This window comes from Taudactylus pleione, unplaced genomic scaffold, assembly GCF_031769625.1.
Source record: "Taudactylus pleione unplaced genomic scaffold, aTauple2 ptg000041l, whole genome shotgun sequence".
NCBI classification, from domain to species: domain Eukaryota; kingdom Metazoa; phylum Chordata; class Amphibia; order Anura; family Myobatrachidae; genus Taudactylus; species Taudactylus pleione.
In genome coordinates this window covers 14504816-14519371 of record NW_028284443.1, presented here as the reverse complement: position 1 = coordinate 14519371, position 14556 = coordinate 14504816, and the positions used below count along the sequence as shown (strand labels likewise).

The 14556-nt window shown below is 41.9% G+C and overlaps 1 protein-coding gene across 5 annotated transcripts in view; it reads left to right on the top strand.

Annotated features, from left to right (window-relative positions):
- Nucleotides 1-14556, top strand: part of PTPRZ1 (protein tyrosine phosphatase receptor type Z1) — a 218178-nt gene that overhangs the window by 91232 nt on the left and 112390 nt on the right. For all 5 annotated transcript variants that reach the window (XM_088457662.1, XM_088457661.1, XM_088457660.1 and 2 more), the window contains exons 6-8: nt 8217-8280; nt 11056-11213; nt 12677-12827. In XM_088457662.1, the coding sequence (XP_088313788.1) occupies nt 8217-8280; nt 11056-11213; nt 12677-12827 (373 nt within the window). The remainder of the gene's footprint in view (nt 1-8216; nt 8281-11055; nt 11214-12676; nt 12828-14556) is intronic.

The following is a 14556-nucleotide window of genomic DNA, read 5'->3' as shown; positions in this document are numbered from 1 at the left end:
CATTCTTCACACTCTTTCACTGTATAAGTAGGTTTTCTTCTGCTTCTTTTGTGTGTGTGTGTGTGTGTGTGTGTGTGTGTGTGTGTGTGTGTGTGTGTGTGTGTGTGTGTGTGTGTGTGTGTGTGTGTGTGTGTGTGTGTGTGTATGTGTGTGAGGGAGGGAGGGGCATGGTGGTTTTTTACTTCTAACAATTGACTTCACTGTATTTGTATTGACTGTTCTATAATTGCTGAATATTTCATATAGTGTTACTGTTCCTCGGGGGGAATAAATAAGTGCCAGAACATGGTTAGATGAGATCCCTTGGGAAGTCCTGAGCCAACATGGAAGCAGAGAGAGGTGAAGGAGCTGTCATGTGACAGCCACACTTTACAACCCACTGCTCCCATATCCCACTGGGCCTCTATCATCAGTGCTGCATAGCAACCAACTGGCCTGCTACAGCTGTTTTTGTGCCACTGCTCCTTATACGTACACTGCTATCAGTTTATTATATATTGTAAGAAATGTGTAGCAAGTATGGATATGCAAATTCTTTGCTGAATGCAAGCCTTGGGTTCTCCTTGTCAGACAGGGGATGATTTATTGTATATCAGGCAACACAGGATTTGAGAGAACATGGGGAGCTTTTAGACAGTTCATGCCAAACACTGCTGATCTCCAAAGGAGTAAAACCTGTGACGGTTGTGTGTTCCACTAGGCAATAAATCCACACACTTCACTAAAGCCTAAAACAAATTAAATTTCATTTAATTTCTAAGCTCACTTTGCAATACATACAGTATGTGTATATGACTGGAAGAGTGTCTACTCATATCCAACATGGAAAGAGGCTGCTCTGTGGGAACTGAGGGCCTGATTCACTACGGATCGCTATCCTGCTTACACACATGCAACGCGGTTGCTAATATCAGCGGTGATATGTAAATGTTTGCATTCACATTGCGATCGCAGCCTGACATAAGGATGCCCACTTCTCCTTACTCACATCCGTATACTTGGCCAACATAGAGAAACAATCAGTAACATTGAGTAACATCGGACCCATACGCACAGTTAATGAAGCCCTAACCTCACTCAGGAATTTCTTACTTCAGCGCACGCTATGAGTCCTCAGGCGGCGTCTGGTTTTGCAGTGACTAATTTATGCACGCCAATGCAACGGCGTTGAAATGCACTGGCACACCTGCGTTCACCCGACCACCCCCTGTTACCACCCATAAACGGCACTTCCTGTCAATTACTCTGCCATGGGTTTGCATATCCTTTGCGATCGCAGTCCCGAGCGCAGTACGCAACAATCGACCGATTGCGTGCACATAAGCAACTGCGTTCCTTGCTGAATCAGGCCCTGAATCACAAAGAAACTCCCCTGAAATAATAAAAATATCTGATCACAGCCCATTTGTTAAATATCCATAGAAATTAAATTACAAGTTTATACTGGGCAACTAGGTCACTTTTACTAGTTTGATATGATAAAATATAGCAAGCTTATTTCCTCTTGATGTTTTTCTCTATGTGTATGCAAGAATACACCAAATCATAAAATGCTGCTTACAGATGTGCCCAGCTAGTTTGTTGCTCTATATGCTATGAAGCGCGCCATGCATGGCACGCCGCACACCACGCCATGAGTCGCGCCATACAGAAAGTTTAGTAATGTAGCATAGCACTGGAAAAAAGTCATAACGTGTAATACAACTTTTTGTCCACCGGGTGTCACTTTTCCTAAACTACATAGCGCATGGCTCTAATTTCCAATGCATGTTCTGTATCACCGCCCGATGATTGGCTAACAGAAGCGGTGATTCAGTACACTATACAGTAGTACAGCGTTTTCCACATATAATCAGGAATGTATAATAAAGCTGTAGAAGAATGTCTAATAAAGTTTTAAATCATTAAGCTTTGTATTACACACTGACTGTGCGGTTGAAATTGCACACTTGCGCCAATGTAAGTACCGTTACACTGTTCCAGACTTAGACATTGTAGTGATTTCATTACTTTAGGAACTACAGTAGTGTAGTAATGAGTGAAGCGTGTGGCCTAGCGGGCTAATGCCTAGTCTCACTGCTTCTCCCATCTTCTTGTCCCATGGGTTCGAGACCTTGAAGATATAGTTTTTTTTGTTATTTTTAAAATCTTCACTTACAGTATTCAGTATTCAATACAGTACATGTGGAGGGCATGCCCAATGCTTTGGGAAATCCCATTGCAACCCCTCCACTGGGCATGCGCCAGAGATCCCATTTGTAACCCTTCAGAGCTGGCTGACAGACACCACAGAGCCAACCGTGCTAACATTGATGCAAGTTTGCGGTTGAAATGCACAGTCAGTTTGTAATACAGAAGCTTCTCTCTCAAACAGAGCCCACTACTGTAGCAGTTTCTGAAGTCATGAAATGACTATTGTGTACAAGTCTGGAACAGCGCAGAGTGGCGCAAGTGTGAAAAGTCAACTGCATACTGTAGTAATATAGAAAACTGAGCATGTGCAGTGATGATCTTCCATACACCATAGCATAGCGTATCATGGCGTATGGCTTGGCTCCACTGGGCATGCGCCACAAATTCCATTATCATTGTAACCCCTCCACTGGGCATATGCCAGAGATCCTATTTGTAACCCTTCGGAGCTGGCTGACAGCCACCACAGCGACAACCGTGCTAACATTGACGCAAGTTTGCGGATTAAACGCACAGTCAGTTTGTAATGCAGAGACCTCTCTCTCAAACAGAGCCCACTACCAGTTACTGAACTCATGAAATCACTAAAGTGTCCAAGTCTGGGACAGCATTGGCATTGACACAAGTTTGCGCTTTAAACGCACAGTCAATTTGTAATACAGAGACTCTCTAAACAGAGCTCACTAGCAGTTTCTGAAGTCATGAAATGACTATACAGTAGTGTCCGAGTCTGGGACAGTGCAGAGCATGGCGCAAGTGTGAAAATTCAACCACATACAGTACATTAGTAATACAGACAACTGGGCATGCGCAGTGCAATGATCTTCCATGCGCCATGGCATAGCACTACATGGCGTATGGCTTGGCTCCACTTGGCATGCAACACAGATCCCACTGTAACCCCACCACTGGGCATGCACAATAAATCCCATTGTAACCCCTCGGAGCTGACAGCCACCACAGTGCAGACATTGACTGAAGTTTGCACTTTTTAAACGCAGTTTGTAATGCCTTAATTTTAAACAACAACACTACAACAGTAGTTGCACTATAGTGTCCAGAGCTGACAGTGCCAAAAAAAATTATTCTTTTCCAGGGCTCGAACCTGGGACCAGCATTGTTGCAAAGCAATCACCTAACCACTAGCCCACAAGCCAGCTATATTAAGAACCACACATAGCAGGCACTCCACCCACCCGCTGCTGTTTTTAATAATAAAAAAAATTGTCTTCCTTTGCAAATATTGTACACAGTACCCACCATTAGAGAATAATTCATCCCATCTCATTGAAAGCTGTGCGTGCATCTCATTAATCTACAGTATCGGTTATACCATTATAACAACTTGGGCAACTTCACTACTGTACAAATATGTACAATATGTGTATTGATTTGTGTCCCGTTCTAAGATCTTACTCTATGTATGTCATATTAAAAATATTGGTTGTGCGAACATGCAAATACTGTACAGTGCGTGAATGTGATATCCGTCCAATTTAACAGTATGGTATTCAGTACAAATTACAACAGTGGAGCACTTGCCACCGTGCAGTTAAGCGCTGTATTACATGCCGTAGCGTATCCTTTGTTGAAGAATACCACGGTACGCCACAAGTCGCGCCATCACGTAACATTTCATGGCGCGACTCAGAGACCTGAACGCCACGCCATGAACAACAAACTAGCTGGGCACATCTGTATGTTATCTAGAATTCTTTTAAAATTGTAAATTTGTTTCATAAAAAAATGTATAAGCGCATCGTTGTTCATCATCTAGGCAGGCGGGGTACAGAGAGGGGGTTTGTACAAGATAATCGGGCACAGCCTGCTCGGAGGCTGAGCTTTCCATAGAGATGCAGCCAATCCTCCTTCAGAACCGCAGTGCCTCAAGGAGGCCCGGAAGTCACACCGTGATGTAACACACCTATAAGTTGTGGCAAGAAGTCCATCAAACCGGAGTCTTGCATTTCTCTTGCCAGTAGGTTGTCTACTGCAATTTTTATATCAAAATAACTGACTAATATCATAGTGTTCATCCTAGCACCCTGCACATATTTAGTGAGGATCACTAAGAATAACAAATGATTAATCAAAGAGCTATATTTACGAAGTCAGGTGAAAATTTAAAGGTACACTCACATTAAGTGCATGTCATCATGTTCCCTTGCTCTTGTGGCTTAAACCATGGGTCTGGTATACTAGGTCGATACTCATCATGTCACCATTCATAATGTCAACTTGAGAATTATGATTGTCGACAGTGTGAATGTTGACCTTATGACTGCATCCTAAAGTCATGAATGAGGCTAAACGGCGCAGTATATTAGATGAAATATTGAAAGTTTTATTTAGTTTTGCACAACATATAGCCTAAAAGAAGACAGAATACAGACTACAGAATATGGACTAATTGCTATTTGTGCTTGTAGCTAGCACTGACACCATACTAGTGACCTTCCCTGTGCCTGACTGAGCTGCTCCAAGTTCCACTAAAGAATTGCTGCACGCATTTGTCTACATTGTGGCATTAGTTGATTTTCATTAAAACAGCACCAAAAATGAATTATTTTGGCACTGTGAACAGTAGTTTAAAATATCCTGAGCTAATTAGAAGGAATGTGCTTATTTTACAATTGCTGAATCATTGCAATGTATTGCACAGCACTCTTAAGCTGGGTACACACTGAACAGATATATCTGCAGATGATGGTTGTTCATACACACTGAACGACCATCATCTGTCTCTGGCCGCGTGTCACGTTAGCGGGGGGAGTATTCCGCCCCCTCCTCGCAACCTCTGCTGCAAGTGTAGGGGCGTTCGGCAGAACACCCGTACACACTGCCCGATGGTCAGATATATCTGCCATCGGCTGTGCAGCATAGCCGACGCGATATGTCTGTGAACAACGTTGTTACACACTGGCCGACAGTCACCCGATATATTGGGCGATCAATTGATTGGCCAATATATCTGTCAGTGTGTACCCAGCTTTAGGGCCTCATTCAGAAATGGAAGCAATCCCGTCATGATTGCGTCTTTATACACAACGACTGTGTGAAAATATGCAAATGTCAAAGATGGTTGGATTTATATTGGGACGCCCACCGGCGGCTTCCTAAATCCAGCCAATTGTGTACAAGGACACAGCATCGGATGCAGAGCAGTCAATTATCGTAGTTCTGAGTCACCCTGTGGTCGAGCAGAATGGCCATCGTTACTGAAATGCAATAGCCTTTGTAACTGCAAACAGGATCACAGTCGCAGGCTGAAACACACCCCAAAATCGGTAGTGACATGTCTGTATTTGAGTTGCCACCTCCTGGGAATAAATCCTCCCTGCGACCTCCATCACAGGATGATCGCAGCACATGTGTAGTGCTACTCCGATGCATGAACAGTAGAAAAAACATCGCCCATTTCTGATAAAATCGGCATTGCGTACATCTCTGAATTAGGCCCTTATATTGTACGTAGGATGAATGACAAAGTTTAGCAGATTTTAAAGTTCTGAAGCAAATCGAAAAAGTGTATAATTTGGTAAGTAAATAATTTCTTAGACATTTCAAATATTAGCATACAAAATTAATGTAAATTAGTGGGAACTGGCAATAACATGTATTGTGCTTCTACGTAAAGCGTTTAAAGTAAATAGGATTACTTGTTTTAGTAATAAACAGTGCTTAATTAGTAACTACTGTAGCTTTAGAGGGGGAGAAAAACCTTGGCATTAGATATTATTATCAGATTATAGGTAATAAGCCTATATACTGCTGTGTTTGTGAGGGTATTTTTTGGTGTTTCCATGGCAATCCATACAGTCATGACTGCAGATGACACATACAGTATATTCTCTGTTAGATAAATGTTAGTACTGTAGGATAAAGGTGCTACAGATGCCATTACAAACTTTATAATATACAGATGTGTCCACATACATCTATCCTCCGTGCGCTACAAGTTGCGTTGCACATAATGTGTGAGCACCGTGTGACTCGGTAGCGTGGAGCATCTTTTCATATAACTTTTTTCCCTTCAAACACATTTTATTTGTGCTTTGATGCAAATATAATGCACAAATAGCTTCTGCTGATTAGAATGATATGCAGCATGCCTATATTCTGTGTGCGACTGCGGGTGTATCTGCATGCAATACGCTATGTTACAGTTCAGTGGCTGTGACACTGTAACATAACATTTTGCATGCAGATACACCCGCAGTCGCACATAGAATATAGGCATACCGCATATCATTTTCATCACCAGAAGCTGCTTGTGCATTATGGCCCTCATTCAGAGCCACTCGCTAGCGGCAGTACGCTCGTTCCGAGCGATGTTCGCACATCTGCGCATGCGTACGGATCGTTATACGCATGCGCGAACCAGTCAGTGCGGCCGAAATTCATGTGCTCGCAAAATAGCGAATGCCTGATAATTTGAGTGACAGGATGAGGCGTATGTGGGTGGTAACAGGGGAAGGTGCTTGAAAACGGGGAGTGGAAATCAGAACGCAGGCGTGCTTAAAGGTTAAAACGGACGTTTTTTGGGTGTGCATATTTAAAACAGCAGCGTCATTGACCACGTCACTGGGTTTTTTTTAAGCCAGAACTGTTCGCAAAATTGTGGTAGCAAAAACCAACCACAAGAATAGCGAGCAGTTCATACGCTGGTCGATGTACTCGATTAATCTAATAAATAGCGGACATGACGTATGGTGCGAGCGGCCAGGGGGCGTTTTTAACAAATAAACGAGCGTATGTTTTGCTCGCTCGTTCAGACTTAGAGGTGTGAACAGACTGCAATTTGCGAACGGATCATTTGAATAGCCACCCCTTGTTTTTGAACGAACGACCGCAAATAGCGAACGGCTCTGAATCAGGCCCTATATTCGTATCGCTGCATGAGTAAGATGTATTTGAAGGGGAAAAGTCGCACAAAAATATGTTTGTGATGCCGAGTCACACCACAGCATGTCGCAACTACAAGAGCTGTTTAACGCACAAGGAGGCTAGATGTATGAGAACACATCTGTAGTATTGGATTTAGTTTACTATGACATTAATATTAAAGCTCTATTAAAATATTTTAGTTACTACTGATGTCCAGAGGTGGAGCACCGCATTACCTGTACCCCCACCACTGTAGTGGCTAAAATAACAAGTTAAATAATTTATACCACCTTGGGATCTGTCAAAATATGTCAGTTGGTAACAAATACACCTCAGCTCCATCACAGAGTATGAAAAACTTTCACTGTTAGGGTTCCCTGAGGACTGGAGTTGGGAGACACTGGTGAGGGTGGTAAGTGTCTTCCTTTTTCATCTCAATCTTCCAAATGTAAAGTGAGTAATATCCCGTAGATCTAATGCAATATAGTCAGAATAAAACAATCATCAATAAATTCAGCTAAATGATAATACTAGTGATTGTGATGCTTCAACGTTTTTAAAATTTCAGGTGCAAGCCAGCTACCTTCACCCTGTGAATTCAGGCATGTAGTAATGGGTTTTTCATGGAATAATCCCCCTTCTCAACTTTCCAACTGTCTATGACCCAGAAGGCCCTCTGGCGTCCTTCTGTACATGTGCAGAAGGACGTGCACCGCGGGGGGGGGTTGCTGGGAGGGATCCAATTGGATCCCTACCAGGACGGGGGCGTCACGAATAGAAGCCCAGAGGCTTCTCTTGGGCAGCACCTTCTAAAGATGGCATTCCGACCGCATCAAAGCTCCAGAATATATCGCATTCCAGGGCTTGATGCATATGAGAAATGTGGTCAGACCCCTGAAAGCGGCATTTTCAGGGGTTTGACCACATTTCTTGCTTTGCTGCATCCCGCCCTACGTGTTTCAAAACTGTACTCATATACATTTTGGGTAACGTTCTCCTTTTATTCTCTGTAAGGCTGACAGTCTTAGCATCTGGACAATTAGCATTCCCAATATCAAGCATGTGATATTAATGTTGTCAACAATCTCTGTGACTTTCTGGAAAACAGCATGTAATGTAATATCACTCTATTGCAGATTGGTCATGAAAACAAGAATTATGATGCAATTATCCAAGGAGTTGATAATGTTCATCGGTTTGGTGAGTTTATTTTTGTGTATTCTGTTCATGCTTTCCGGCCAAGTAAGTGATTCTTTTTTGTTTCAGCACTGCTAAATGTTTCTGTGTTTCAAGTGTGGCTAATTATAAACAAAATCTATGATATGTTGTAGTAGAAGGTGTGAGACATTATTTAGTATCATGTTAAAGGTATACTATGCTTAAATATTGCCTACAGATGTGTCCACATACATCTTACTGCCTTGCGCGTTAAACAGCCCTTCTAATCGCGCCATGCCATGGCATGACTCAGTAGCGCCAAGAGTCTTTTCGTGGTACCTTTTGCCTCCAAACATGTCTTATTCGCAAAGCGATGCTAATAGGATGCACAGGCAGCTTCTGCTGATTAAAATAATATGTGGTATGCCTGTAGCGTAGCATTTCACATGCAGATACAGCCGCAGTCACACGCAGAATATAGGCATGCTGCATATCATTCTAATCAGCAGAAGCTTGTGCATCCTATTCACATGGCTTTGTGAATAAGACATATTTGAAGGTAAGAAGACGCACAAAAAACTGCTCAACGCTACCAAGTCACACAGTGCTCGCACGTTATGTTTAATGCAACTTGTAGCGCATGGAGGTAAGATGTATGTGGACACATCTGGGTCTGATTCCGCACATATCACAATTGCAACTATATATGCAAATCGGCCGTTTCTTCAGTACTGCGCATGCGAATGCACCGCACTGCACGTGCGCTGCAATCGCACTGGGAATACACATGCAGATAGGAATCCATCACAGAGTGAGTGACATGCATTTGAGGGTGGTGACAGGGAGTGGTTGCAGAAACGCAGGTGTGTCTGCCATTTGAACGCCATTGCATGGGCATGCATATATTAGCCACTGCGATTGCATACACAGCTTGAGTACTCACTGCGTGCGACAAGATTTGTGACGGGTCACAAATTTTCTGTGACAGGTCAGAGCTGCTGTAATTGTGCATGAGGGGCTGATGTGTTTCCATGGTACCGATTTATACTCAGGATGCGAGGTAGTACGGATATGAGAAAGCAGCAGTGGGCGTCTCTATGCTGGCTGAGCTGTGGCAGGCATTAGCATATTTCCGCAGCTTCATTGCGTGCGATTACGCAGCTGCAATCCATACTAAATCAGGCCCTCTGTCGAAATCAGTAAGAAGAAAACAGACAACAGTTTAACACTAAGGGGTCTATTGATTACAGGAAGAGAAGCCCTAAATCCGACAAAAAAATGGTGCTTTGCCAAATATAATGCTTTTCCTTATCTAAGAAGCATCCTGACCACTGATAGCTTTTTTGTCTATTCTGCATGCCAGCCTTAGAGGAGCAGATACGATGCTGTATTGCACAGGCCTAGCGGAAGGAGGGGTGGAAGTCACAGGGGGTTTTATACAATCTTTTTTTGCACCTTAATAATTCAGTCCAGATAACTGAATTTTTGTAGCTGACAAGAAGCACTACATTGTTTGGTAACTTGTGGATAAAGAAATGCGAGTACTCGTTTTTGAAAAAAAGCAATTTTCTGTTGATTAATCTTTTATTATATGTGTTCATTTGCAATTTGCAGCAAAATAAGTGGAAAATCAAAATGAGCGCCCAAATGCCTGATTCAGGAATAAACAAAAGAAAAACTGTCACAAGCTTAAAACAGACACTTTTTGTAATTAAATTATTAATACTCTCATATGGTTGAGTCTTAAAGTGTTGTTTAGGGAGGTCTTCATGAAAGTTTGGAGAGAGACAAAGTTGTTGGAGATTTAGGGGACCATTTATTAAGCCTTGGATGGAGAGAAAGTGGACGGAGATAAAGTACCAGCCAACCAGCTCCTAACTGTCATTTTTTAAACACAGCCTGTGACATGACAGTTAGGAGCTGATTTGCTGGTACTTTATCTCTCTCCACTTTATCTCTATCCAAGGTTTAGTAAATAGACCCCAAAGTACCAACCAATAAGCTCCTGTCACTTTACAGACTGTGGGCCTGACTCAGCTGCTGAACACAGATTCTCGATGGTCGGGAATCTGCGCTGGCGCCTGACCTGTTCTGCACATGTGCAGAAAGGGTCTGTGATCCCGCATGAAGACTGGCAGCAGACTGTCAGTCAGCTCTCTGATGACAGCATGTCAATGACACACCCCCTGGACGGGGAGCACATTACACAGGCTCTGATCACAGCGCAGGCTGAACACAGCCTGCTCAGCTCAGTGCATGATGCAGACTGTGCTAGGGGGGGCAATTGCTACAATCGCCCCCCCCCCCCCCCCCCCCTGGATCCGCCACTGACTCAGGGACAGTAATAAATTCCTATACATGCATATAGATGTGTGGTATTGTAAATATATATATATATATATATGTGTGTGTATATATTCCAAAACTCAGCACTCCTGTTCAATAATAGGTGAAATTGCTCCGGTTAGGAACACCCAAATACATCAATCCAATGAAGGCAGCACTCTGGAGACCATCTTATGAATAATAAATGTAGTCCTTTATTGCCACTGGTAGCGGTTATCAATGGATTTATCTCTGTGCCCCTAGTGCCCCCACACAGGAGGCGCCCAGAGGCCAGTGAATTCACTGCCTCTGGCAGTTCTGCCTATGCAACATGTTTTGGTACCATTTTATGGAAAAAGTCCCATAGATCACATATCATGTGTCCAACTATGGAAATGCATAATGTAGACCACAGGTTTTGATTCTGTTGCTACTGCTATGAATATGAATGTAATCTTTATCACAGAAAATGGTTTCATCTTTCTTATATAGGTAAAAAGACTGAATTAGAGCCATTTGTTTTGTTGGACCTTCTGCCAAGCTACAGAGACAAATATTATACATACAATGGATCACTGTCAACTCCTCCATGCTCAGAGACAGTAGAGTGGATTATATTTAAGGACACAGTAACTATATCTGAGAGCCAGGTAAAAAAATAATAATTGTGCATATATGGAACAAAACCGATGTTAAATTATAATTAAGTTATAATATTTCAGACCTACTTGTTGTGAAGAACCATGTAGCAAGTCTGTGTTGGGAGTCTGAGTCTCCTCCATTGCATGTTGCAATTTGTGTTTTTTTTTGTTTTTGTTTTTTTTAAACAACAATGTAAGTTTATTGAAAAAAAAAGTGAAATAAACATATTACATCGAAATATTGGTCAAATACAGCCAAAAATTAATAAGCGTATCCACCTAAGTAAAATTATGTCAATAAATAGCATCCAACATAGCTTGGCATACTCATTAAAGGACAATGTGGTACAAATAATATAATGCAACACAATATATAGACATAATATAGCTGTAACTAAAACATATATAAGAAAAGAAAAAAAATAAGAGAAATATCAGGAAAAATACAGGGAATAAGTATAGGCATATACCCCCCTCCCACTCTAACCCTGAGTCTCAATGCAGTTTTACAACATCAAGTTAATGTTCAATATAAATACCATGTAGTGGTTTCAAATAACTGAAAGATATGTTTCTGTGTAGGCGGGTCCAAAGAATCAATGAATGCTCCTAATTTTTTATGAAACCTGACTACTCCAGTTTCGATCTGAGGCAAGCAGTTTCTTCTGTCCAAATATAACAGTTGCAGTAACATATTTCTAACTGCAGCTAAGAACGGAGGAGTGGGGACCGTCCAAGTACATAAGATTATTTTCTTAGCTACAGTGACAGTAAGAGTTATAATGGGAAGTAATTCTTTTTTGCGCCCCTGCAGGTCGAGACTTGTGTGTTTTATATACAGCGGGATTTAAATTAACCTTATTATTGATCCAGGGGTTGCTGAGAAACTCAGAAAGGAAGTGTGCAGATCACAAAGGAATGTGCTCAGGAGGCGGCCCATCTGGCATCTGCAAGACATGCAAGATAGCCAGTCTGATCCTACCTGACAGGTCCATCTTGGGGGCACATGTCACACTGCAATAGTTAGGCTGCTGGTTATGTCACACTTTTCCAACTACAAAAGGAAAGCAGAGAAACTTCTGCAATGACAAACAGTGAATGTAAAAAGCGGTTTATTTGACACATGCTAAATTCTTTACAGTGGTTGAGCTGGTAATACAGACTAGTGTTGCCAGGCTATCTTTTCTAGAATAAGAGGTCAAAAACCTCTGGATTTAACATGACCCCAAACCTGTATAGAGTGTAGAATTGACTCTTCTTGAGATAACACAACAAAGCCTGTCGACATTACCCATACTGTCATTCATTTTCAAATGGGATCAATGTGGTTCTCAAGTAATTTCTATTGTCATCAGAATGATAACTCACATCGGTGTCCCCTACATCAGTCTACTTTATTGCTAAATAATAATATAATCTATTGGCTTAGTGTATCTCTCTTATTTAATGTATTTTGAATTATTTTTTGGCAGTTGGAATATTTCTGTGAAATTCTCACGATGCAGCAGTCTGGTTATGTTATGGTGATGGATTATTTACAAAACAACTTCAGGCAGCAACAATACAAGTTCTCTGGACAAGTGTTCTCATCCTATACTGGTACAGAGGAAATACAGGAAACAGGTGGTTATGTATCTTGTCTAAAATCCTTATTGATAATAAGGGGTAAATTTACTAATATTCGAGTTTGGTCGAGATTGCAATCTCAGGTGAGTTTAGGCATATTTTTCATCTCGTAAATTTACTAAAGACAAACTCGGGTGAGTTTGGGAGAGAGTTCTAATTTTTCCCTGAAAACTCGGATGAGATTGCAAACTCAAATCAACTCACCATCGGGCAAACTCGGAAGTAATTTTCATGAATAAGATGCAACTCTGGAATTTACCAAGAATCGAGATTACAATCTCGGGTGAGATTGTTGCAAACTCCCTGATAAATTTAAGTTTCAAATACTCCACCTCCTGAGCTGCGAATATTGCAGAAACATACACAGATCAGTGTGATTTGTGTATGTTTCTGCATGTGTACTTAATTTAAAGTGTTTTTATAAAAAAAAAATGGCATAACTTGCCCCGGACTGATCAGCCAGTCCTGGTTCCTAAAGTTACGGGGAACAAAATGAGTAGGGTTCCCTCGTAATTTAGTAACCAGCACCTGGCTGCGTACCCCTGGAGCGGAGGGTATGGGGGTAATAATGTTGTATATAGTTCCAAACTATTGTAATTTACAGTGGAACTACAGGTGCCAGCACACCTGCTCTTTGGCACTTGTGGAACTACTAGTGCCAGCAGGCGGCCAGCACCTTTACCTCCACTGTAAATTAAATAGTTAAAAAAACACAGTACACACATCGGCTAAAGTAAAACTTTATTACACACCTACCTACTTCACTCACACATACTTACCTGCAGCCAGATGGTCGGTCTCCTTCTCCTGGTTGGTTTGAGTCTGGTGCTGGTTTTACACATTTTTTTCCACTATATTTAAAACCAGAACTGGCCCTGCAGCCAGGTGCTGGTTCCTAAATTATGGGGGAACCCTCCTAGTTTTTCCCCCCGTAATTTAAGGAACCAGGACTGGCTGAGCTGTCCGGGGCTGGTTATCCTTTTGAGGGGGCGACCCTACATCATTTTTGTTTAAGATTTAACCCTTGTTTAACAGGTAGACCACACAAGCAGCCTTCACATATCTCACTGATATGTGCAGGCTGCTTGCTCTGGAGAATTTTGCAGAGAGAAGACACTGCAATCTAGGGTGAGTAATTTTATCTAAACTTGCTACTCGGGGGAGAAATCTCGATCTGCTTCACCATCGGCCAACTCACTTTCAGCTAAACTCACTTCTTAGTAAATTTGCGAGATTAAAACGGGAAAATCACCCGAGTTTCGGCGATGCAAAGCGAGTTTAAAAAAAAAAAACTCGATCAGACTCAATTATTAGTAAATTTACCCCCAGCAATATATGTCGGTTGTTTTCATTATGCCTTGCCTAGGGAAGCCCATTCAGATTTCCAATAAATTCACTATACAATGTAGGCACCCTGTTTGCAGGCACAAGTTGGTTGTGTGAATTTCATTTTACATAACACTCCTCCTACATCAGGTTTACAGGAGTCTCACTTCACTATTCTATGCAGCACGGGTACCCTGATCCCTAATTATTACTACAATCAGCTAAATGCCTTAATTATGCACTTTTGGAATAACCAGCTGCTCTCACTGAATAACTGCAAGTAAATCTGAGGCTGATTTGCATTATATATATTACCTCTCCAGGGCCGAAACTAGGAATTTTGACACCCCTGACAAGTCAGTAAATTGGCACCCCCACCAAAAAAAGGAAATCAATGCTT